This window comes from Hemicordylus capensis, chromosome 2 (assembly GCF_027244095.1).
Source record: "Hemicordylus capensis ecotype Gifberg chromosome 2, rHemCap1.1.pri, whole genome shotgun sequence".
NCBI classification, from domain to species: Eukaryota; Metazoa; Chordata; class Lepidosauria; order Squamata; family Cordylidae; genus Hemicordylus; species Hemicordylus capensis.
The window spans coordinates 402778213-402801009 of record NC_069658.1 but is presented as its reverse complement, the minus strand read 5'-3'; the positions used below and the strand labels follow the sequence as shown (position 1 = coordinate 402801009).

Sequence of the window (22797 nt, the reverse complement as noted above, 5' to 3'; positions counted from 1 at the left end):
AACAAGTTTCTTAGTACTGGCCCCTTCAGTACAAGGCTAATAAGGGACAAATCACAGTTGACAGGTAGAGTTCTACTCTCAGAAAAAGGTCCAGTTCATGTTTCCCCTTTTGAAAGCAGGGACATCTGAGGCAACTCCCCCACAAGCCAAGGTCTCTTTGAAGAGTCAAACAATGGCTCTTGTTGAGGAGGCTGCAAACATTCTTACAAATTTGCATCTGCCAAGGTAAACAATGCCAGACCTTGCCAACCAACTCAGCAAGGACAAGCAAGCTCACAAAAGTTCTGTTCCTAAAGTCCCAGAGAAATCGTTACCTTTGTTGCAAGCGTGTTGCTACAACAGCACTTCAAAAGACAACCACCCTAAACAGCCACATCTATCACTCAAAAGCAATGGTCTTTGGAGGTCAGTCTGTTGGATTTTGGACTGGCAAATCCCATTTACTTATGCAGGCATATTTCTCTCTTCCTGTTTGCCCAGCTTATGCACTCACAGGCCTTAGTCCCTCAGTGCGCCCCAGCTCCCTTATTAGAGCAGTCTCTCCACAAGGGACCATTCATCCAGCCTGAAAGGGAAGAGTCTGCCAGACATGAGTTAAACATTTCCATGCCCTGGGACTAAGCACGTTTCAGTAAATATCAGCAGCACTGGTTTAAGTTTAAAATATGTCCCCCACTTGGACACAGGAGAACAAACGTACCATTCCCCAAGTATTCACCTGTGATACATGAGAAAACTAAATCCTTCTGGCCATGCTGTGCTTGTGAACGATGAATTAAAAGCTGGAGTCAGGGGAGAGATAGGCAGTAAAGGTAAAGTGTGCTGTTGAGTCGGTGTCGACTCCTGGCGACCACAGAGCCCTGTGGTTGTCGTTGGTAGAATACAGGAGGGGTTTCCCATTGCCTCCTCCCGTGCAGTATGAGATGATGCCTTTCAGCATCTTCCTATATCGCTGCTAGTCTAGGTGGCTTGAGATAGGCAGTGCAACTACATAAATAATTATGTGAACATAAACCATTTACTAAACTGTGCCCTTTTAAAAATAAAATCATATCCACATTGGTGTATCCTGTGTGCTTGGTTAAGAACATAACAGCAGCCCTGCAGGATCAGGCCCAAGAATTCAGAGCTCTAGAGCAAACTGGAGTGCGAGAAAAAGGCATCATACTGCAAGGTCTTTCCCATCTCCTTCCCCTGGAATGGGCTGTCTCATAGCTAGCTATGCAGACTACCAAGGAGGGAGTCAAAAGAGAAGTATGCATATCATGAAGCAGTGCATCAAAAGCCTTGATGGTTGGTGTGCAGCATATGGCCACATTTGAGCTGGGAAGTCACCAGTTCAACTTTCACTAGGTAGGTGTCTTTAGACAAGCTACTGTCTCTCAGACCTGGGTCCCACCCAATCCCAGGTGCGATGTGGTATGTATTATATTGATCTACATTACAAGGTTGTTGTAAGGTGTGAAGGAATGACTCATTTCCATTGCAGTTTATGGTTTGTTTTTCTTCGGTTTCTTCTGTGTCCCCTCCAGGTTGTGCTGGGGTTAAAGAAAAAAGTAGCAACCTCCATGTCTGAGCTCATTGTCTGCTGCACAGTTTTGGAGGGAAAGTTACATTGTGTTGTGATTGGTTGTCTCCAGACAGAGAAAGAAGGTTCTGGCTGCCTGAGGAAAGAAACTCCCTGATTGGTTAATGTATCCCTTTGGAGCTGGATAAAAGGGAGGGTTGAACAGCTGGTGGGAGGAGGAGGACTGTGAGAGAGAAGAGCTCTGTGCGAGAGAGTGTTGCTGGATGTTGTGTGAGCCAGAAGTTTGGAACACCAGCAGAGTAAGGTTGGGCTGAAATTGCTAGGGAACAGGGGCGGAGCCACCATTGAGTAGATGGGTTCAAAGAACCTGGCCTCAAGCAACGGAAGGGCTGTGAGAGCCCCCCAGAGATCATTCCCAGCCATCATTGGCTGGGTGGGTGCATTTATTTCCCTTCTTCTCCCTTTATCTTCCTTGCTGGAGGAAGAGGAAGGCAAATAAATGTACCCAGCCAGCCAACGCTGGCTGGGAGTGAGCTCTGGAGGGCTCACGTTGGCCCTCCAGTGACTGGGCCCTGCCCCTTTTGCATGTGACACCACGTGCATGTGAGCATGGTCTGGGCTCCAGAAGGCATGTGCAAAACCTCCAAAGCTCATTCCCAGCTAGCGTTTGCTGGCTGGGTGCATTTATTTCTCTCCAGCAAGGGAGAGAAAGGGAAATAAATGCACCCAGCCAGCTGGTGGCTGGGAATTATCTCTGGCAGGCTCGCATGGGCCCTCCAGCAATTGGGCCACACCCAGGTGCACATGACATCACATGCAAGGGGTGTTACTGGCATGTGTAGCGCACGCACAACAGAACCGCCAGGGCCAGGGCAGAACCTGTGCCTCCATCCCCTGACTCTGCCACTGCTAGGAAAGGTAGCAGCAAGAGAGCTGGTCCTACTGGAACCTGCTAGGCCTTGGGAGAGAAGACCTAGAAGCTTGGTTTGTTTTGCATTTTGAACTTTGTACTCTTGCCAACTGAACTTTGTATTATTTATTCCTGTACCGTGTTTGAATTTTCACAACTTTTTATTATACTAAACCTGTTCTTAGTTTTATACTATTTTACTGCTGTCTCTCTTAATTTTGTCCCGCCTCATGCCTACCTGCCCATTTTATTCACCACACGACTGAGTTTTGGTATTGTTTTTAGAAGACTGATGGTTCAGTGACTAGGAGTGGAACCAGTCACACTAGCTAAAGACCTTATTTTGTTGGCAGTGGATGGTGAGACTGAGGGCCAGCTGTGGCCAAGCCCTCACATACAGATTATGGAGATAACCTGTCCTATGATAAATGCATTGCACACCTTAAAAGTACTTTATAAATTCTGTATTAACACATGGACATGCCCAAAAAACACACCCATTGAAGCTTATTTGAAAACAGGTTTTCTATGAGAAACAGCAAGAGGAAATACGTTCTCAGAGGGCAGAAATAATGGAGCGTATAGAGAGGGTCAGTTGTATAAATGTATCCACAAGATTAGTTAAGACAGAATTATCTAGGGCAAGTAGTCAGAACATGCAGAGAGTTGCAATCTCATACAGGCTCAGAAAGTACTTTCAAGCATCCTGTAGATCCCACGGTACCAGAAACTGTAGATAAGATGAAGGATCTACTTCGCCTTCCCCTGTTCCTTATTGTAGTCACCTAAGCTGTTTGTTTTTAACATCACTCTAGCTAATACCGTAAGCCAAACCAGCCTGATAGCAAACCTCCACTGCACCCATTTATATTCCAAAATGGCATTTGAACAAGCAAGTGGCTATTTTCCCTGTAATGCGTAGAGCCCTTCCTTGTCTTACTCACATACACATCTGAGAAGTCACTGTTATGCCAGTACATATGTAACAATTGGGAGTTTTGGCAGGGTTTGTAATCTGAGCATAAAAGATTGTGGTTTGTCCAGGGTCAAGCAGCTATTTCCCAGGACCAAGCCCAACACTAGTCACACAACCTGTTGGCTATGCTAGCAGTTATGCCATGCAGTAAGGATGAACTGACAAAGCAACCTGAACCTGACCTTTGTAAGCAAGGTGTGAAAAGCAGGGATGAGCCTGTAACAGTTTATACCAGGTAGTCCTCGGTCAGTTTGGCTGCTGGCTGTAATCACAGCACGGGCAGAGATGTCAGTGGTACTTGTGCCAGCAGCAAAGCCAGCTTTTGGGGACTGCAGAGAATGGTTCCAACTTCTTTTTGCCTACATTTAAAGGAGGAATCTTGCTCTCCACCTCCAACAGACACAAAGTATGGCAGCCTGCTATTATACCGGTTTGATTTAGGAGCAAACAAATATTCCATATTTGGCAAAGGAGGCAGACACACCCACTCTCTGCCTCCCTTGTCATATAATCCTCTTACTCGAAGGGAGCAGCAGCACACAATCATGCTGCCATTCTTGGCTCCCAAGCCAATTAAGGGTCTACAGCATATAGGACACAGAGCCATCTCCAGCTGCACCCCCAGTAGAAACATGCTACTCCTTTGTGCATCATAACTTTTCCATGAAGAGAACAATAAATACTGATGTGGAAGCACAATCTCTGCTCTGTGTCTAGACCCCAACACCAATGTAAAGAGAAACACTGTGCTAGGATACACTGTTGATAGAACTGCCTTGGGGATGATTCACCCAAACCCCCAATTTGAGCAAATGTGGGGAATTTAGCTCAAAAGGGGAGACAGTTCCAAGCAGTTTTGATTTGTGTAAGCATCTGAACTCAATAAAACCGGCTTGGGAGAGAGGTTTTAATTAACAAAAGGAGTTTATTGTAAAAACAAATAAAAGCAATAAGACTAAGTTACTACGCAGTCCTAGCATAAAAGTAATAGAAATATGTTTAAACATAGACTATTGTAAGGCACATTTAGCTTAAAGTTCCAAATTATGTGTAAATTCACAGGCAGGTTAGAAAGAGTTATTTTAAGATGGGGGGTAAAGTTTCAGAAATTAGAGGGATAGATTCAGCCCTGAAGGGCTGGGCAAGAGGCTATATCACCTGTCCTCACGAAAATCTGACCCGGGCAGCTGGAGACTAGCATCCGTCTGGGGAGGTGAAGTGGGGAGCAGGAGAGTTGTAGGAATTAGTGTGGAGGGAGGCTCACGAGAATGGCTTCTCGGTGGACCCAGCTTCCTGCGCCTGCTCGGTAAGCTGGTTAGATTGGTACACGGACCAATCCAGGTAGTGATTTCAGCTCAGGTGGCCTCAATAGAGAGGGGCACACCAAGGTGGTCTGCTGGAGTTCTTGTGGCAGTAGAGTCCCAGGTGTAAAGCACAAGAGAGCACGGGGATGTCTTGCAGTTGGAGTCCCGAGTTGGAAGGACAAGGGGGCACTTGTAGCAGTGGAGTCCCAAGTGTTTAATAGACAAGGAAGCACACTGAGTCATGGGGTTAGGGATACTTCTATCCCCAAACGTGCCTTGGGGGCACTTTGCTGTTGTCATGCTCTACTGAACAAGGGAGTCCAGACAGGCTTTTTCGGAATGCATTGTGTCCAATCGTCCTTCCTGAGTAGGAAGGTGAATGAATCGCCTATTGTATGCAAGGCTGATTGTAATGAAAACTAGGGTATACAGGTGTGTCAAAAGAGTATCCTGTGCTGGGACTGACTCTCCCAAAAATTCTATCAAAAGTTTCGATGTGCACTTTTCAAAGTTACGTCACTGACTCATCCCTATTGTGAGGGAGTATGCTGCTGCACTTGTCTTCCCTTCCAGGCTAATTGCTTCGTTAGCATCAGGTGTTATCTCTCTTGCGAGATATGAGAGGAGTTTCAGAGTTCATCCTAAGTCCAAAATGACCTTGGATGCCAGATAACTCACAATAGCTTGTTCTGGAGTCTGCTTAGCTGTGCCACCACGTAGGGAGAGGGGATGTGAAGCTAATCCCCTTCGCAATTTTGTGTTACTTGCAGACCAAATCTAGGGGCAACCAGTCTACTGCCAATGAAGCAACTTGTCCCCAGCTTGTCCCCACAAACTGAGATCTCACACTGCGGTGCAGCTCCTGATAGGGATGTGCATGGAACCGTGTCTCTGAGGTTCGAAGATGGTAGGGGTGGCGCTTTAAGGGTGAGGGAGGGTGCACTCACCCCTCCCGCCGCTCCCCCGCCCCACCGGAGTTCCTTCGCAGTAAAAATCTTCAGGGCGGTAGCATACCTCCCTTCCGCCCCTTCCCCATCCTTGGCCGGAAATGGCCGGGAGTACAGGGTGCGCATGCACCCATCACACACGCACCCGGTACATCCAGCCACTTCTGGCCAAGGACAGGGAAGGGGCGGCACGGAGGTACGCTGCCATCCCGAAGATTTTTACCAGGAAGGCGCGCCAGCGGGGGAAACGTGGCGGGAGGGATGAGTGCACCCTCCTCCTCCCTTAAAGAGCCACCCCTGGGGCCTTCGAACCGGCCCCGGGGTTGGTGCACATCCCTAGCTCCTGAGCATAGCAAAAGTGCAATTTCCAGGCCTGGAGATGTAGCTGTAAACAGGGAGGCTTCTGAGAGCCAGGCAGAATAATCTCAGCTAGTAACAACATCTGGGGTTCCAAAACATCCTGCTTCAGGGCAGCCTCCCATAGGACTAAACCATGCCAGTGTAATCCTAAGCACACAGTGAACTTGTTCTCATGACCAAACGGAGGAGGGAGTTGGAGGGAAGGCAGGATCCTTCCTCCCTCCCCCCTCCCAGATGACAAGAGCCTGCTCTGGGCTCTGCCGCTCACAAGCCCACACGAGCAGTGCTGTGTCAATCCTTCAGAACTGAAATTGGGAGCTGGGTCCTCCAGCCTACACCACAATGCATTGCAGAAGCAGCAGAGAGGCAGCCCTCAGTACTGCAGCAGTTCTGCTCTACCTGGTCCCCCTTTCCACCCAACTCTATGATAAAAATGGCCACTGGATTCCGGGAGAAGTTTAAATTGTGCCAGTGTTGCAGACAACCAGAATATGGGCTCTCTTCAAGTCCTACCTCACTTTTAGCCTGGGTAGTGAGTCTGGGCTACCCAGGGGGCTCCCGCTGCTGCAGAAGACTAGGCATTCCTGGGTTAAATCTCTTCTATCCCAGAATCTTTGGTTGAGAGAACAGCCCCATATACTTGTAAGTAAAACTCAATTGAAGTCAGCATGGCTTACTTTCAAATAGGTTTGCTTGGGACTATAGTATAAAAGCACATTAAAGATTTTTTCTTTTAAAAAATGGTGATTCAGTTCTTCTGTCCATTGTTAGACTATTGAGTGTAAGGGGGATTACATCTGCACATATAGTTGTACGAGCCAGAAGAATGAAATCCTATTCAAAGAGCTGCTTAGCCATAGGCAGTGGGCTTGTGCTAGACCAGTGACGTTGTTGTCTTTTGTTGTTGTTGTTGTTGTTCTTTGAAGAGTCCTCATTACACAATCAGGTTTTGAATTTCCCCTCACTTTAAAAAGCAGTTTGCCATGTGCAGCGTGGAAGGCTGCTTCTGAAAGTAGGGATGTGCCGAGCCAGTTCGGTGCCTCCTCTGGGAAGTGCTGTACCAACTCAGGCACTGGCGTTCGAACTGGTTCAGCAGGGTGGGGAGCAGTTCCCTTAAAAATCAGGTAAGCAGCTCCTTACTTGCTCACCCACTGCCCTGCCGCTTTTCCATCAGCAGTACCCGCTCTCCAAAAGAACCCGCGTGACTGCAGTACTGCCCCCTGCAGCCTCTGTGCAGCGTCTGCAGGGAACAAAGCCACAGTTGCACACAGCCTTTTGGAAAGGAAGCACTGCCAGTGGAAAAGTGGTGGGGTGGTGGGTGAGCTGGTAAAGGGCTGCTTACCTGCTTTTTAAGGGAACCACTCCCCACCGGCGGCTGCCTGAGCCATTCATGCACATCCCTAGTTTAAAGTCCAAAACAACCCCCTTGGGCATGAGAATATTTCCATGGTTCTTTGGATCCTTGCTGATCTAAAAAGCGGGGGGGAGGGGGACTTACCAGCTTCTTCATGCCAACAAAATAATTGGGGAAGGAGAAAGAATAATAATATAGAAGTCTTCCAAGTAGATAATTTAGAATGGTCAAAGATGGCCCTGCACCAGTCAAGCGACAAAAGCAAAAAAGAAAAGAAAGCAGCTTTAAGGCATCACATAGAGTCAAATGGTGTGAGCCTAATTTAGGCACTTCATGCTTTTCTCAGATAACTTAATGTTATAATAATTTAAAGACAGGAACGGAGACTGACCCCACACAATAGTACAACCAGCTCTAGTTTAATGCATGAGAGCCTGCATTACATTCTTAAGTTAGCAAGATTTTATTAAGAGCTGTTCATGCGGCCCAGTGAAGCAGAATGGTTTCACTTACCCTCATTCTCATGGCAGAAGAATATTTTATGTTAGCTGTTAAAAGCAAGAGGTGGGGCGGGGGGAGAGAGGTATTTCAAAGATTCACTAATACTTAAAAAGCTCAACCAAGCTACAGTGCTTCTTACGGAACTATACCTAACTCAAAAGCCAAGAACAAGGGTACTTCAGCACACACACAAACTGGCTCACATTACCTACTCCCGCTGCAGATGAGGAACTAATATGGGTCAAATGCCACCTGAAATCATAGATTAAGTATTTTGGTCAACATGCTGCACAATCGAACACCAGCATTTCTGACCTGTCAGGCCTGCTGTACACATGAAAGGCAGACCCAATGGGATTGCAGAGGTGGGCAGTTTGCAACAACCTAAAACAGCATATGGACACTTGTGTTGCAATACTTCCATTGTTTCTAATGGAAGTAACACTACTGAAGTGCCTGTGAACTGTTTAGATCATCGCACAACTGCCCACCTCCACAACACTGCCAGGGCTACCTTTCACATGCATAATAACCCTTGTGGGTCGGAATCACCGGTTTTCGACTGCATAGCATGTCAGCCATTATTATTAACTAGCCAACCCTGCACAGCGCATCTGTGCGCTCTTTGGGGCTGGCGGTTACCTCTCCCCCCCCTGCTTCTGCCCCAGTCTCTGCTTCCAGGCCCAGCCACCTCTCCTCCCCCACGGCCACTTCTGCCCCCCACTTTCTTTCCCCCCTCCTGCCTGCCACCTCTGGCCTCCATGGCTGGGCCGCGGTGGCGGCAACCAATCCTCCTGGGTGCACCTCAGCCAATCAGCTGGGCTCTGGGACCCACATTCCAAGGCACACCCAGGAGAATTAATATAATAGATAATTATCCCAACCTTTCTCCATCAAATCCACAATAGTGTATCTAGTTATTCTCTTCCCTCCCCTCATTTTATCCCCCTAACCAACCTATGAGTTTAAGTTAAGCTGAGATAAAATGACTGCCCCAAAATCATCCAGTGAGCTTCACAGCCAAGCAGGAATTCAAACTCTGGTCAATCGGAAGTTGTTTCATTGTTCCCAAGCATTCAGGGGGATGATGTGGGTTGGGCTTACATTCACATGGGAAATTCCAACACTCCAGTTATGACAGTATGGTTGAGAACCACAGTAACAACCCTCTGTCCCCCAAATAGTCAGCATCATCTAAGCTATAATTCATGCATGTGATGTGCAGGATCAGTACAAACTCTTTTGCATAGGTTTTGGGGACCAGGCATGACTGAAAGTCTACACCTCAGCCTTGTTTAAAACAAAAACCGAAATACCATCCTATGCAGATATGTCCAAGGAGACCCAATTTGGAACTACCATTGAGAGATTATCAACCAACTTCTGTGGGTTTATCAAGGGACAAGTGATTTTGAATGGTGGGATATGCAACTGATAAGTTGTCTATTTATGGTGGAATAACTAACACTGGGCCACATTTATTATTATTAATTATTATTATTATTATTACTACTACTATTATTACTATTTATATCCCGCTCTTCCTCCAAGGAGTCCAGAGCGGTGTACTACATACTTAAGTTTCTCCTCACAACAACCCTGTGAAGTAGGTTAGGCTGAGAGAGAAGTGACTGGCCCAGAGTCACCCAGCAAGTATCATGGCTGAATGGGGATTTGAACTCGGGTCTCCCTGGTCCTAGTCCGGCACTCTAACCACTACACCACACCGGCTTTTGTATCTTACAATTTGAAAATACCTCCCAAGTGAAGGGTTTCCAAAAACTCATTGACTCTTTAAGTGCAACCTCTATATTGACACAAATAGACTAAAGGGTTGTATTTGAACCAACAGATCTAGCTCTTAAGACAAAAGAGGAAAGAGCGTGCTAGAAACAAAAATATTGTTCTTTTATGCACCACCTGATATACCATGTTAGAGCTGTGATTTGACCTACAGTAGTAAAGAAATAGTTTACTATGGCAACAGTGGAAATTGTATCTGTTTTAATTGTGACTCTACAAAAGCCTTCATCTGCAAAAGTCTTCAAACCTCAAATTTCAGAAGCATCCACAGCTGTAAAGTTAAGGAAGCCCCCATTATGTTGGTCATTCTGCCTGGAATTCGTGGGAAGACAATTTTGCAAGATCATCTCTCCCACTGAAGATAGAATTGTCCAAGCCATACAAAACCAGGATGGAGATTCAACCACAGACCACACCTGTACTTCAGGAGAAGAAATTCCTTGCTTTCTTCTCCAGCCATCAACTCTCTTTCCTCTATTAAAGACAGAATGATCCTTACCCCAGAATTGGTTCTCAGACCACAGCTATTAAGAATCAAGTACAAGAAGGCACTTTCATTTTAAGTACAGAAGAAAAAGTTCAATTTAAAAATACTCCTACACACCAGTCACCTGTCAGCTCTGCTCTTACATAAGACATCTCCTTACACCCATTTTAGAACAAACCCAACTTGTTTCTCTTATTTAGAAACAGAGAAAGGGGAGGGGGACCAAACAAGGAGAGGGAGGAAGGGAACTTTATAACTATTTACAAATGAATAGTTTGTAAATGACACTATGACAGTATACTTGCATAATAATGTCTGACAAAGAGACAGCAGCAGGTTACAGCTTCCGATCAGGCTATCTAACCAATATTAGCCAGGCATCAGAATGGGCAAGCTAAAATGCTATTATTTGCCTGTCAATTGGGATTCTTTTAAAGCAAACCTACCTAGTACTAAAAATCAGCTCTTTTTAAAGCTGGGGGTGGGAAAAGCATTAGAGTTGCTGCTTCCTAGCTTCTTTAGCGAACCACTTTCCTGCTTATGTCTCTCCCTCCCTTTCCGAGGCAAGAGCCACACACTACACATACATGCATATTTCTCACGAAAGGTTTATTGGACCCTCTCGCCCAATAAAGTACGATTTTCCATCAATCAGACCTCCACCGCATAACCTCATAAGGAAAGCGATAATCAAGGAAGGAGTTGCGGCGGGAGGTGGCACTGGAGATTTTTTGCCCCCGCCGCAATCACATAGCGATCAGTACAAGGAAGACTGCACTAGACGGGCTACAAACCAGGAGGAGCCAATGAAGGCATTTAGGGAGGTGAGACAGGTGTTCGGAAGGAATGCTTTCCCACACCCTTAAAACAACCCGATTCATCCAAAGACAAAGAGGATGGGGGAAGCCAGCAATTTAGAATGAGAGAGGCAGCGAAGGGAGTGGGGTAGGTTAGTGGTGGGAAGAGAGAGAGAAGATGTAGGCAAGAAGTAAGAGGAAGCAAGGAAAGCGACACAGTCTTGCAACAGGTGATTGCCTCTCAGCAGGGCACACACAAAGCAGGCGAGCATGCAACCCTGGCATCGCCACTGAACCGAGGCGAAGGAAGCCGAGAGTGCAAAATAGAGAAGTCCCGACTTCGGAGCAAGAGGGATCCACATGGGCCAGCGGGCGGGGGAGCGGCCCGAAGGTGAAAGGTTGCTCCAAAGGCAGCTAGAGCACCACCCTCGGGGACTCTCCGGACCCCGACCCGCTGAGGGTGCCGCCGGGCGACCCTCTCTCACCTTGTAGACATTCTCGGTGATCCGGTGCACTTCCTCCGAGCGCGACATGACGATGCCGGGGGCTCCGGGCAGCACCATAAACCGGACAGAGCTCGTCGGAGAGCGCAGGAGAGACAGCGAAGAAGGCTGCTGCTAAGATCCGAGTACGTTGCGGCGCGGCAGGGAAAGGAGCGACGTTTTATACCGCCTCCCAGGACCGGGCTCATCCCACAGCAGCAGCCGCCTCCGCCTCCATCCGCCCCCGGCCCCGCCTGCTCTGTTTTGCTGTGCCCTGGCGGTCGCCTGGAGGAGCGCAGCCTGGAAAAGGCGGGGAATCGGAAGGAAAGGGGGGTAGTAGGAGTCTCAGAGAGGGGGCGGCGAGGGAGGGGGAGAGAGAGGGACGACGACACGGGCTGAAGAAGACATCATGCCTGTCGAGTGAGTGGGGTTCACACAAAGCGGCGCCACACAGAGTCATCCATCCACACACACGTATCCTACCCCGAGGGAGCAGCCGTCCACTGCCCAGTCACAGACTCGACTCTCTGCCCTCCCACTTGCCGCCACACACCGAGAAGGCAGAACAATGCCGGGGGCCCTCCCGCCCTCCCACACTGGGGCGCGGGGGCACAACAAGCGAGTACAAACTGAACTACTAGTCTGCCCCCATCTCTCTCTCTCTCACGCGCGCACACACACCAGGAAATAAGACAATGCTTGCTCTCACACGGCACTTCTCTCATACACATACATTCCGGCCACCTTAGGAAGATCCAATATACACATAACACCACCACGTTATCCCCTCTTCTGTTGCTATAACTGGTGTTTATTCACATGGCCATTTCAGCCCATGGCACCTATTTTCAGTCAATCGCCCTGCTGACTTCCAGGTACCCTGCTAAGGACGAGCTAATTGGGAATGAATCCATTAAGTCGTTCATATCATAAAGCACAATGAAGGAAACAAAAGGATAACTGAAGTCCTCAACCCCAAAGAAAGGCACCCCTCCAATTGGGGTACAATGTATGCAAGTACTCGCCCCCCAGCTCATTTTACAGGCAACACCACATGCATACCCCAGAGTACCCAACTTAAACCATCTCTCACCCAGGTAACACAAGATCTGATGAATGGTGCACACCAGCCTGCCTCTCTGTCTCCTTCTCCTTACTTTCAACCTACACACACAGGATTTAATTTTGAGCCTGAGCTCAGCAGGGTGAGTGCCTTTTCAAAGCTATTGGGAATGTGAAGTAATGCTAAGAAAGTAGCTCTCCGCCTGTGCAGAGAGTTTCCCATTCACTATGAAAACAAACTTCCTCAAAACACGAGGGATAAGATTTAGAAATTAAATACCACACACACTACAATGGGGGGAAAGGACAACTACATAATGACACATTTCACTTCTCCCCCTCCCCTCCCGAAAAGAACTAATTTTGTCTCCTTTTAACTAGTTGTTGTTGTTGTTTCTTTAGTGTATTGGATGCTATGGTATATGGGGGGTCCCCCTTTTCTTATGAATTGTGATGGTCTTTGACTGTAAAACAAAGTTTGTGTTGTTTTTTCTCTTTCATTTGTGCAACATAGGGGCAAGGGCAGCTCCAAAGGAGGGGCAAGAGAGACAAGCACCCCCTCGGAAACATAGTTGCCCCACACTTGCCCCCACTTCTATTTCTCCGCTCTAAGATGACACAGCTTGCCCACCCAGAAATACACTTTGCTCCTTCTGGCCCCCCCACTTTTTTCTGGTGCCCATTACATTTTCTGAAATTGTCCATTACAAAGGCATAGGCACCAGAATACCACTCTGCACAGATATCTGTGCAGATATTTACCACACAGATATCTGCTGCACAGATATTTGCCACAACACAAATATATCAGTCATCTCTCTCTCATATGCCATAAAAAGGCAGCACAAACAAAACAATATGCTGTGTTCACCTCACCATCACACAAACACCTGAACAGGAATGCTTCCACACAATACATATAAGCTTGTTCCAGTGTGCATGCACACACACACCATGTTAGGCTTTAGTCTGCGAAAATTCAGAATATGAGTTTTGCTATTGACTTTAGTAGCCTTGGTCAACAATTATAATTATACTGGAAGGTCATTTTGAGAAGGGTATGAGGGTTAGCAGTTAGTATGAGGGTTAAGAAACTAATTCCCACCTCAGATGTGGATTCCTAGTCCTTTTCCCACAAGCATAATTACTTCCCCACCTCTTTTTCTCTTCTGGCTTGATTACTGTAGCCATCCATTGGGGAAGCAGATTTGGCCCAGAAACCACCAGATCTAGTGATGGAGGCCAGCCCTACAGGAAGGGGGTTCTAGTAAACAAACATTTGTTTACTAAAACGTTAAATAAAATATTATTTTGCCAGGAAAAGAAGAAAAGAAGGGCATACTTAGAGTGGGAGGAATTTTTAATGGAGGATATGTACATCAATAAAATACACTCACACTTAAAAACCTCAGTGATTAAATGGGCCCAGGACCTTGGTTATAACACTGACTTGGAAAAATGGGAAAAACTTTGGATAAAAGTCTGGGACTCAGCAAGCAGACAACATTTGCAAGAAGGAAAGGGGAGAGGTTTGCTGAACCTGAGCAATAGCCAGCCAATCAGGAGATGAAGAGGAGGGAGGAGTGCTGCCTGACACTCCTTCCCCCCTCCTCCTAGAGAGAACTTGTCTCTGAAGCTGAGATTAATCCTCCATTCAGAAATCAAATAGTGTGCCAGTGAAACAGGGAGGTGGGAGAGAGAAAGTTAAGAGCAAATTGTTGCATAGGCAGTGCCCCCCTACAGAGGCCCAGCAAGATTTATCCCCCCCCCCCGCACTGATCAATTTTTGCAAGAATGGAATACTCCAAATACATACATTTGGAATAACTTCTAGAAGTTATATACATATTAATATGACTTTTGAGGTAGAGGGTATTGTTCCCCAATGGATACAAGTAGCTTATACTGTATCACCTGGCCAGTGTTCTGGGGCAGCAATACAAAACAAGTAGTCTATTTGTTTTTCCTCTGTCTTTGTCCTTACCTTTGTTAGATTCTGTGGAATGGTTCATACTTTGTGACTTTTCTAAAAAATTCTAAATATGTAATATTGTGTATTACCACATCAGCTAACTATTTATCAGCCACTGATTGTTAATAGCTCCAGGTATACAGGCATGCTAGTCCTGTGTTGCTGTGAGGTATAAAAACTATTCCACCATTATAAACCCTGTACATCCTATTTGTTGTAACATTCAAACTATCTGTTCACTCTGCCTGAATTTGGCTCAAAGCAACTAGGCGTTGCTCTCCAAATCAGGGCCGGATTAAGCTAGTGTGGGGCCTGTAGCATATGTTATAAAGGGGCCCTAAATGTAAAAAAAAAAATGCACATAAATATTAAAACGTTAATTATTTACTTGCATAGTAAAGTAATTCAATTTTTTCATTTGCTATATTTTGGAGTATGGGAGACCAAGCCACAAACTCACACTTACTACAACAACAGTGAACATTTATATACCATCTCCCCCATTAAAATTCTCAAAGTGGTTTACATAGAAAAATAAAGAGTGGATAGATGATTCTCTGTCTCCAAAGGGCTCACACTCAAAAAAGAAAAATGTGGTAGGCACCAGCAACTGCCACTGGACAGATTCTGCGCTGGGCCTTCTCTTAAAACGCACATTTAGCAGAAAAGGGATACTTGATCTAACATGGACCAAATAAAACAAGTAAAGTTTTAACTTTAATTCCCAGTTGGAAGTCGGGCGTGCGGGGCCCTCAAAAATGCGGGGCCCGTAGCAAATGCTACATTTGCTACTAAGTTAATCCACCTCTGCTCCAAATATCATGCAAATCCATTAAAACCACATGTTATATATACATATATCTCCCATAATCCTGTTGGCGATCCTGTTGATGCCCTGGTGGAGAACTGGAACAGCAAACTCACCCGGGCAGTAGACATGATCGCTCCTAAGCGTCATCTCTGACCCGCTTCAAAATTGGCCCCTTGGTATACGGAAGAACTACGGGGGCTGAAGCGGCAAGGTAGACAACTGGAGCGCGGGTGGGGGGAAACTCGGTTTGAATCCGACAGATTGCAACATAGAGCTCATTTGAAGAATTATGCTCAGGCAATATGTGCGACAAAGAAGCTAATAGCTTGTTTGTCACACATATTGCCTGAGCATAATTCTTCAAATGAGCTCTATGTTGCAATCTGTCGGATCTGCCCGTATTCTGCCCGTATTGCATCGGCAAGTTCACGTCCGGTGGAGTTGTTCAGGGTTGTGAGAGGGCTAGTATGCGCCCCTCCTCCCTTGAATCAGAATCTGGAACCATTGATTACCCGCTGTGATGTGTTTAATGAATTCTTTGTGGGGAAAATCTCTCGTATTCGGGCCGACTTAGATTCCATCTCCACAATTACTTCAGTGTCTGATGTGGCGGTGTCCAGCGACTCCTCTTATGTGGTTAGCTTAGATCAGTTCCAGTTTGTGACTCCTGAGGATGTGGACAAGCTGATTGGAACAGTGCGGCCCACCACCTGTCCTCTTGACCCTTGCCCAACATGGCTTATACTATCTGGTAGGGCGGTTGTTGTAGAAGGCCTGGTAGAGATAATAAATGCATCTCTGAGGGAAGGTAGGATGCCCCCTTGTCTTAAGGAGGCAATTATTAGACCGCTTCTGAAGAAGCCTACCTTGGATCCCTCAGAGCTGAGTAACTACAGGCCTGTCTCCAACCTTCCATGGCTGGGCAAGGTAATTGAGAGGGTGGTGGCCTACCAGCTCCAGACAGTCTTGGAGGAAACTGATTATCTAGACCCATTTCAAACTGGCTTCCAAGCTGGCTATGGGATGGAGACTGCCTTGGTCGGCCTGATGGATGATCTCCAACTGGGAATTGACAGAGGAAGTGTGACTCTGTTGGTCCTTTTGGACCTCTCAGCAGCTTTCGATACTATTGACCATAGTATCCTTCTGGAGCATCTGAGGGGGTTTGGGGTGAAAGGTACTGCTCTGTAGTGGTTCTGTTCCTACCTCCAGGGTCATATCTAGGGTAGGGCAGGCAGGGCACGTGCACCGGGCGCCACTTGAAGGGGGGCGCCATTCTTAAAAATTAAAAAAAAAAAATTTAAATGGCTGCCGAAAACAAAATGGCCACTGAGCATACTCAAATGGCCTCTGCGAGGCCCTAGGCCATGCCAGGCCTTGCAGAGGCCATTTGAGCATGCACAGTGGCCATTTTGTTTTCAGCGGCTATTAAAAAAAAACAATTATTTTAAAAAACGGCCACCGCACATACTCAAATTGTCCCTGTGAGGCTCTAGAGGCCAGCAGGGGGAGGGGGAACCTTTGCAGACCCCCCGCACATGGCCGTTAGGAAGCCCCCCCAAAGGGGCTACAGGTTAAAAAAAATTATATATATATATATATATATATATATATATATATATATATATATATGTATGTCACTGTACACATATTTAGTTTGGCACTAAGTACAGAGAATCAGGGCTTGTGAATACTGAGCTGAAGCCTATGAGTTAGGATTGTATTCATTTGCTCTTACTTTGCTTCTTGTGATAAGTGAGTTAAATGTGATGTCTTAATAATATGGCTATTAATGGTGAATTTGTCTTTGAATCAGTGTGAAATCCTTTGTATTAAGGCCCACTGGGAGTTTCTTGCTCTCTTTCTGTCATTTTAACTGTCTTTCTGAAATACTAGAATATATTCCAAGCAGTGACACAGTTTACTCTGCATAGTCTTTAATTATTTTCAGACTATCTGGGAAAAGTCAAATTCTCCATTTATTTTTAAAACTTATGCAATAGCTATGCTACAAGGCATAGTAGAGAATTAGACAGGCACTTCTGTTTAGTTTTCCAAGTACACCTCCAAATAGTATTTGGGTATTTCATGAGCCCCAGCATACTGAAATGTGTAGTTTTCCAGCATTTTTTGGTCTGGCTACGTCCACTGCTAAATAGTTTTTGAAATATTAAAAGATTAAGGAGCTTGACTTGTATTTTTCAGCTGATATTATGGTAAAGTTATCTGAAAGATGGGTGTCAGATGTTTGGACAGGGGGTGCAATTTCAGTGCTTGCCCTAGGAGCTATTTTCCCTATACACCTCTGCCTACCTCTTGGGCAGGTTCCAGATGGTGTCCCTTGGAGACTGTTGTTCTTCAAAATCTGAACTTTTGTATGGTGTCCCTCAGGGCTCCGTACTGTCTCCGATATTGTTTAACATCTACATGAAACCGCTAGGAGAGATCATCAGGAGATTTGGTGCAGGGTGTTATCAGTATGCTGATGACACCCAAATCTATCGGGAGAGGGCATAACCTCCCTAAATGCCTGCCTGGAGTTGGTAATGGGCTGGATGAGGGATAACAAACCGAGACTGAATCCAGATAAGACAGAGGTATTCATTGTGCAGGTTCTAAACTCTAGAGACGATTTTGATCTGCCTGTTCTGGATGGGGTCATACTTGCCCAGAAGGAACAAGTATGCAGTCTGGGGGTGCTTTTGGATCCGAGTCTCTCCCTGGTGTCCCAGGTTGAGGCAGTGGCCAGAGGTGCATTCTATCAGCTTCAGCTGATACGCCGGCTGCGTCCGTTTCTTGAGATAGATGACCTCAAAACAGTGGTACATCTGCTGGTAACCTCCAGACTGGATTACTGTAATGCACTCTATGTGGGGCTGCCCTTGTATGTAGTCCGGAAGCTGCAGTTGGTTCAGAATGCGGCAGCCAGGCTGGTCTCTGGGTCATCTAGGAGAGACCATATTACTCCTGTATTGGAGGAGTTACATTGGCTGCCAATATGTTTCCAGGCAAAATACAAGGTGTTTAGTTATAACCTATAAAGCCCTAAACAGCTTGGGCCCTGGGTATTTAAGAGAATGTCTTCTTCGTTATAAACCCCACTGCCCATTGAGATCATCAGGAGAGGTCCGTCTACATTTGCCACCAGCTCATCTGGTGGCTACTCAGGGACGGACCTTCTCCATTGCTGCCCTGAGGCTTTGAAATGCGCTCCCTAGTGAAATAAGAGCCTCCCTATATCTGAGAGGTTTTTTTAAAAGTCTTTAAAGATGCATCTGTTCACCCAGGCTTTTAATTGATACTGTTTTGATTGTTTTTAATGTTGTTTTAGAGCATTGTTTAAAAAATAATAATTGTTGCGTTTTAAATTTCTTGTTTTGTTTTTAACTAATGTTTTAATGTTGTTTTTATCTGTTGTAAACCGCCCAGAGACGTAAGTTTTGGGTTGTATAAAAATATGTAAAAGTAATTAAGTGAGGGCATACGTTGCAGCACATGTCAAATAGCCTGACTGACTCTTCCCAGCAGCAGTACTTTCCCTCAGTAAAGATGGCAGCCACCTTCCCTAGGAATGAATAAACTGTGTGGACCATCTGAGCCACCATAGCAAAATTATCTGCCAGGGTAGACAGCTTTTACAATAACTCGTAATATATTTTACAATATTTTGCCTTTCTTTCTCTGCTGTCTTCTGCGGAAACTAGTATGTGGTCGCCTATTTGTACTCTTCAGGGTCCAATGAAGATATATGTTTATGCTCAGAGACTGTATTTTCTGTTGACAGCTTTAAAAATGTTCTATTCTGTAGACAGCAGGGAAAGAAAGAGACAGATACTAATAAGTGGGATTAACCATTAGAGTTGCCATGCCCACCGAAATTCCAGGTTTTACCTGGATTTTAAGCATCTCACTCAGATTGCTTAGCCCACCCAGATTTGCCTGGATTTCAGCTTTCATTTAGAAAAAGAAAAAGAAAAAAAGCCTAAGCTCTAGCCCTTGTAGAAGCAGAGTTATGCAGCAAAACATGCAGTCACTATTCTGCTCAGAAATGATTTTCAAGCCAATTTACATAATATGCAAATTAGGCACCCAGATTTGGAAAGCCAGAATATGGCAACCCTATTAACCATGCTACATTAAATATACATTTAGAAATCTAAGACCACTGTGATGGGGTATTTAAAATTCCTTCTTTTAAAATGCTAATACATGTTAGCATTGATAGCAAGTTTGACTTCTGTCCAACACAGACACATTTGACTTCAAAAGAGGAAACTTATTAAAAATGAGAGGACTAGTAAAAAGGCAGTTGAAAGGGAAAGTCAAGAAGATAAAGTCTTTCCAAAACACATGGGCATTGTTTAAAGTCACAATGGAAGGTCAGTGAGAATGTTTGCCAACATGAAATAGGAAGGGTACCACCAAATTCAAAAGGATGCCAGCATGGCTAATTAGTAGAGTCAAGGAAGCTATAAAATGCAAGAAGTCTTCCTTCAGAAAACTGAAGTCTTACCCAAATGAGAAGAATGAAAAAGGAACATAGAACTCTGGCTAAATAAATGTAAGCTGACAATAGGGGGGTAAAAGAAAGTGAGAGAGAGAGAGAGAGAAAGAAAGAAAGAAAGAAAGAAAGAAAGAAAGAAAGAAAGAAAGAAAGAAAAGGTTATCAAACCTATAGAAGAACTGGCCTTGCTGAAGGAAAACCAGCATGGCTTCTGCAAGGGAAAGTCTTGCCTCACTAATCTTTTGGAATTATTTGAGAGTGTCAACAGGCATGTGGATAAAGGTGATCCAGTTGACATGGTATATTTGAACTTCCAAAAAGCTTTTGACAAAGTTCCCTACCAAAGGCTCTTGAGTAAACTTAGCAGTCATAGCATAATGGGACAGGTTCATGTGTGGATTGGTAACTGGTTGATGGACAGAGGGTAGGAATAAATGGACAGTCTTCCCAGTGGAGGGAAGAAGTGGGGTCCCCCAGGGATCTATACTGGGATCAGTGCTCTTCAACTTGTTCATCAATGATCTAGAAGCTGGGATAAGTAGCAAAGTGACCAAATTTTCAGATGAGACTAAACTATTTAGAGTAGTGAAATCCAGAAGGGATTGTGAGGAGCTCCAAAAGGATCTCTCCAAACTGGGGGAGTGGGTGACAAAATGGCAAATGCAGTTCAATGTAAGGAAGTGTAAAGTGATGCACATTGGGGCTAAAAACTCCAACTTCACATATATGCCGATGGGAACTGAGCTGACCGTGACTGACCAGGAGAGAGATACAGCTCATTGAAAGTGTTGACTCAGTGTGCGGCAGCTGTGAAACAGGCAAATTCCATGCTAGGGATCATTAGGAAGGGGATTGAAAATAAAAATGCTAATATTATAATGCCCTTATACAAATCTATGGTCTGGCCACATTTGGGATACTACATGCAGTATCTTAAGAAGGACATTGTAGAACTGGAAAAGGTGCAGAAGAGGGTAGTCAAGAAGATCAGAGGCCTGAAGCACCTTCCTTACAATGCAAGGCTACAGTCTCTGGGGCTTTTTAGTTTGGAAAAGAGGTAACTATGGGGAGCAATGATAGAGGTATATAAAACTATGCATGGAGTGGAGAGTGGACAGGAGAAATTTTTCTCCCTCTCTCACAACACTAGAACCAGGGGTCATCCCATAAAACTGAAGGCCAGAAAATTTAGGACCAACAAAAGGAAGTACTTTTTCACACAGCAAGTAATTAATCTATGGAATTCTCTGCCACAGGATGTGGTGATGGCCACTAGCTTGGATGGCTTTAAAAGAGGCTTAGACAAATTCACGGAGGACAGGTCTATCAATGGCTAGTAGTCTGGTGGCTATAGGCCACCTCCAGCCTCAGAGGCAAGAGGCCTCTGAATACCAGCTACAGAGGAGCAACAGCAGGAGAGAGGGCATGCACATACCTCTTACCTGTGGGCTTCTCAGAGGCATCTGGTGGGCCACTGTGTGAAACAGGATTCTGGATTGGATGGGTCTTGGGCCTGAACCAGCAGGGCTGTTCTTATGTAGGTCCTTTTATAGATTGCTACCTAGTTGAAGAACAGGAAGCAGAGATCTCCGTAATGGAGGGAAGACAATCTCCATAATGGAGGGAAGTAAGAAGTAGGCACCCCACCCCTCAAAGATGTGTATTGGAACCAGTGCTTTTCAATGTAGATGATACCAAAGTATTCAGGGTGCTGAAAGCCAAAACACATTGCAAAGCATTTGTCCAAAAGGATAGCTTCACATTGAGGGAATGAGTAGCAAAATGGCAAATGTGGCTCAGTGTATGTAAGAATACTGTGATGCATACTGGGACAAAAAATCCCAGCTTCACATATACGCTGAGGTCTGAGCTGTTGTGACTAACCAGGAGAGAGAGCATGGGGTCATGGTGGATAGCGCAATTAAAATGTCAACTCAGTGTGTGGCAGCTATGCAAAAGGCAATTCCATGCTAGGGATAATCAGGAAAAGGGTTTTCTAAAAACTCCTAATATTATAATGTCCTTGTAGAAATCTATGGTGAAGCCACATTTGGAGTACTGTGTACAGTTCTTATTATCAAATCTTAAGAAGTATATTATAGAGCTGGAAAAGGTGCAGAGGAGGGCAACGAAAAGGATCAGGGGGATGATGCACCTTCCTTATGAGGAAAAGTTATAGCATTTGAGGCTTTTTAGAGTGGAATAGAAGACAACTAAAGAGGGACATGATTGGCTAAAATGATACACCAAGTGTATCCTACCAATCAATTTCATTCAATGAAATTGATTGGTAGGAGAGTAGGAAGGGCAAAAGGAATCACTTCTTCACACAGTGCATAATTAATCTATGGAATTCACTGTTCATAAGATGTTGTGATGACCACTAACTTTGAAAGGGAATTAGACACATGCATGGAGGAGAAGTGCAGCACCAGTAGGAGAGGGCTACTGTCTTCATTTCCCATTTGTGGGCTTACCAGAGGCATCAGGCTGGTCTGTGGGAAACAGATTGCTGGATTAGACAGACTTTTGGTCTGCTCCAGCAGGGATCTTTGTATGTAAGCTTTCTGCGGTGCACCTGGCACTAATCCTCGGAAACCAATTCATGTTTTTGAATTACTAATTACTTTTTTTCTGGGAAAAGGAATATATAAAGTAGGTTTTCAGCATGAAAAAAGTAGAAACTGTGTTGATTCTTTAGTGAACAACATTGCAGGGTTGTTGTAGAAATTCCTGTACTGATTCTAATAGTCTGCTCTTCCCTACCCCAACTGAGTCCCTGTGTCCTTTAAAAAAACAAACTTTGAACTTACTCTGAGCATTCATTTAAAAATTGTGAGAATAGCATAGCAGGTTTCTTGTAACACTCCTCCCACTGAATTTCCCCAGAATTAGATACTAAAAGGTATAGTACCTCTAAACATAGAGGTTCTATTTATGAGCCAACATGGTGTAGTGGTTAGTGCTGGACTAGAACCAGGGAGACCCGAATTCAAATC

General features: G+C 45.3%; 1 protein-coding gene across 13 annotated transcripts in view; it reads right to left on the bottom strand.

The window, feature by feature from the left end:
- Positions 1-22797, bottom strand: part of BAIAP2 (BAR/IMD domain containing adaptor protein 2) — a 223173-nt gene that overhangs the window by 173713 nt on the left and 26663 nt on the right. For 3 of the 13 annotated variants that reach the window (XR_008316360.1, XM_053297058.1, XM_053297057.1), the window contains exon 1: positions 11453-11699. The exons of 1 other annotated variant lie outside the window; for it this stretch is intronic. Coding sequence is in view for 9 of the 12 variants with exons in the window: in XM_053297058.1 (XP_053153033.1) it covers positions 11453-11530 (78 nt within the window). In the remaining 3 variants the exon portion in view is untranslated. Of the gene's footprint in view, positions 1-11452; positions 11705-12542; positions 12562-22797 lie in introns of those variants that run through there. 9 more of the 13 variants (XR_008316361.1, XM_053297064.1, XM_053297054.1 and 6 more) reach the window with 6 other exon arrangements.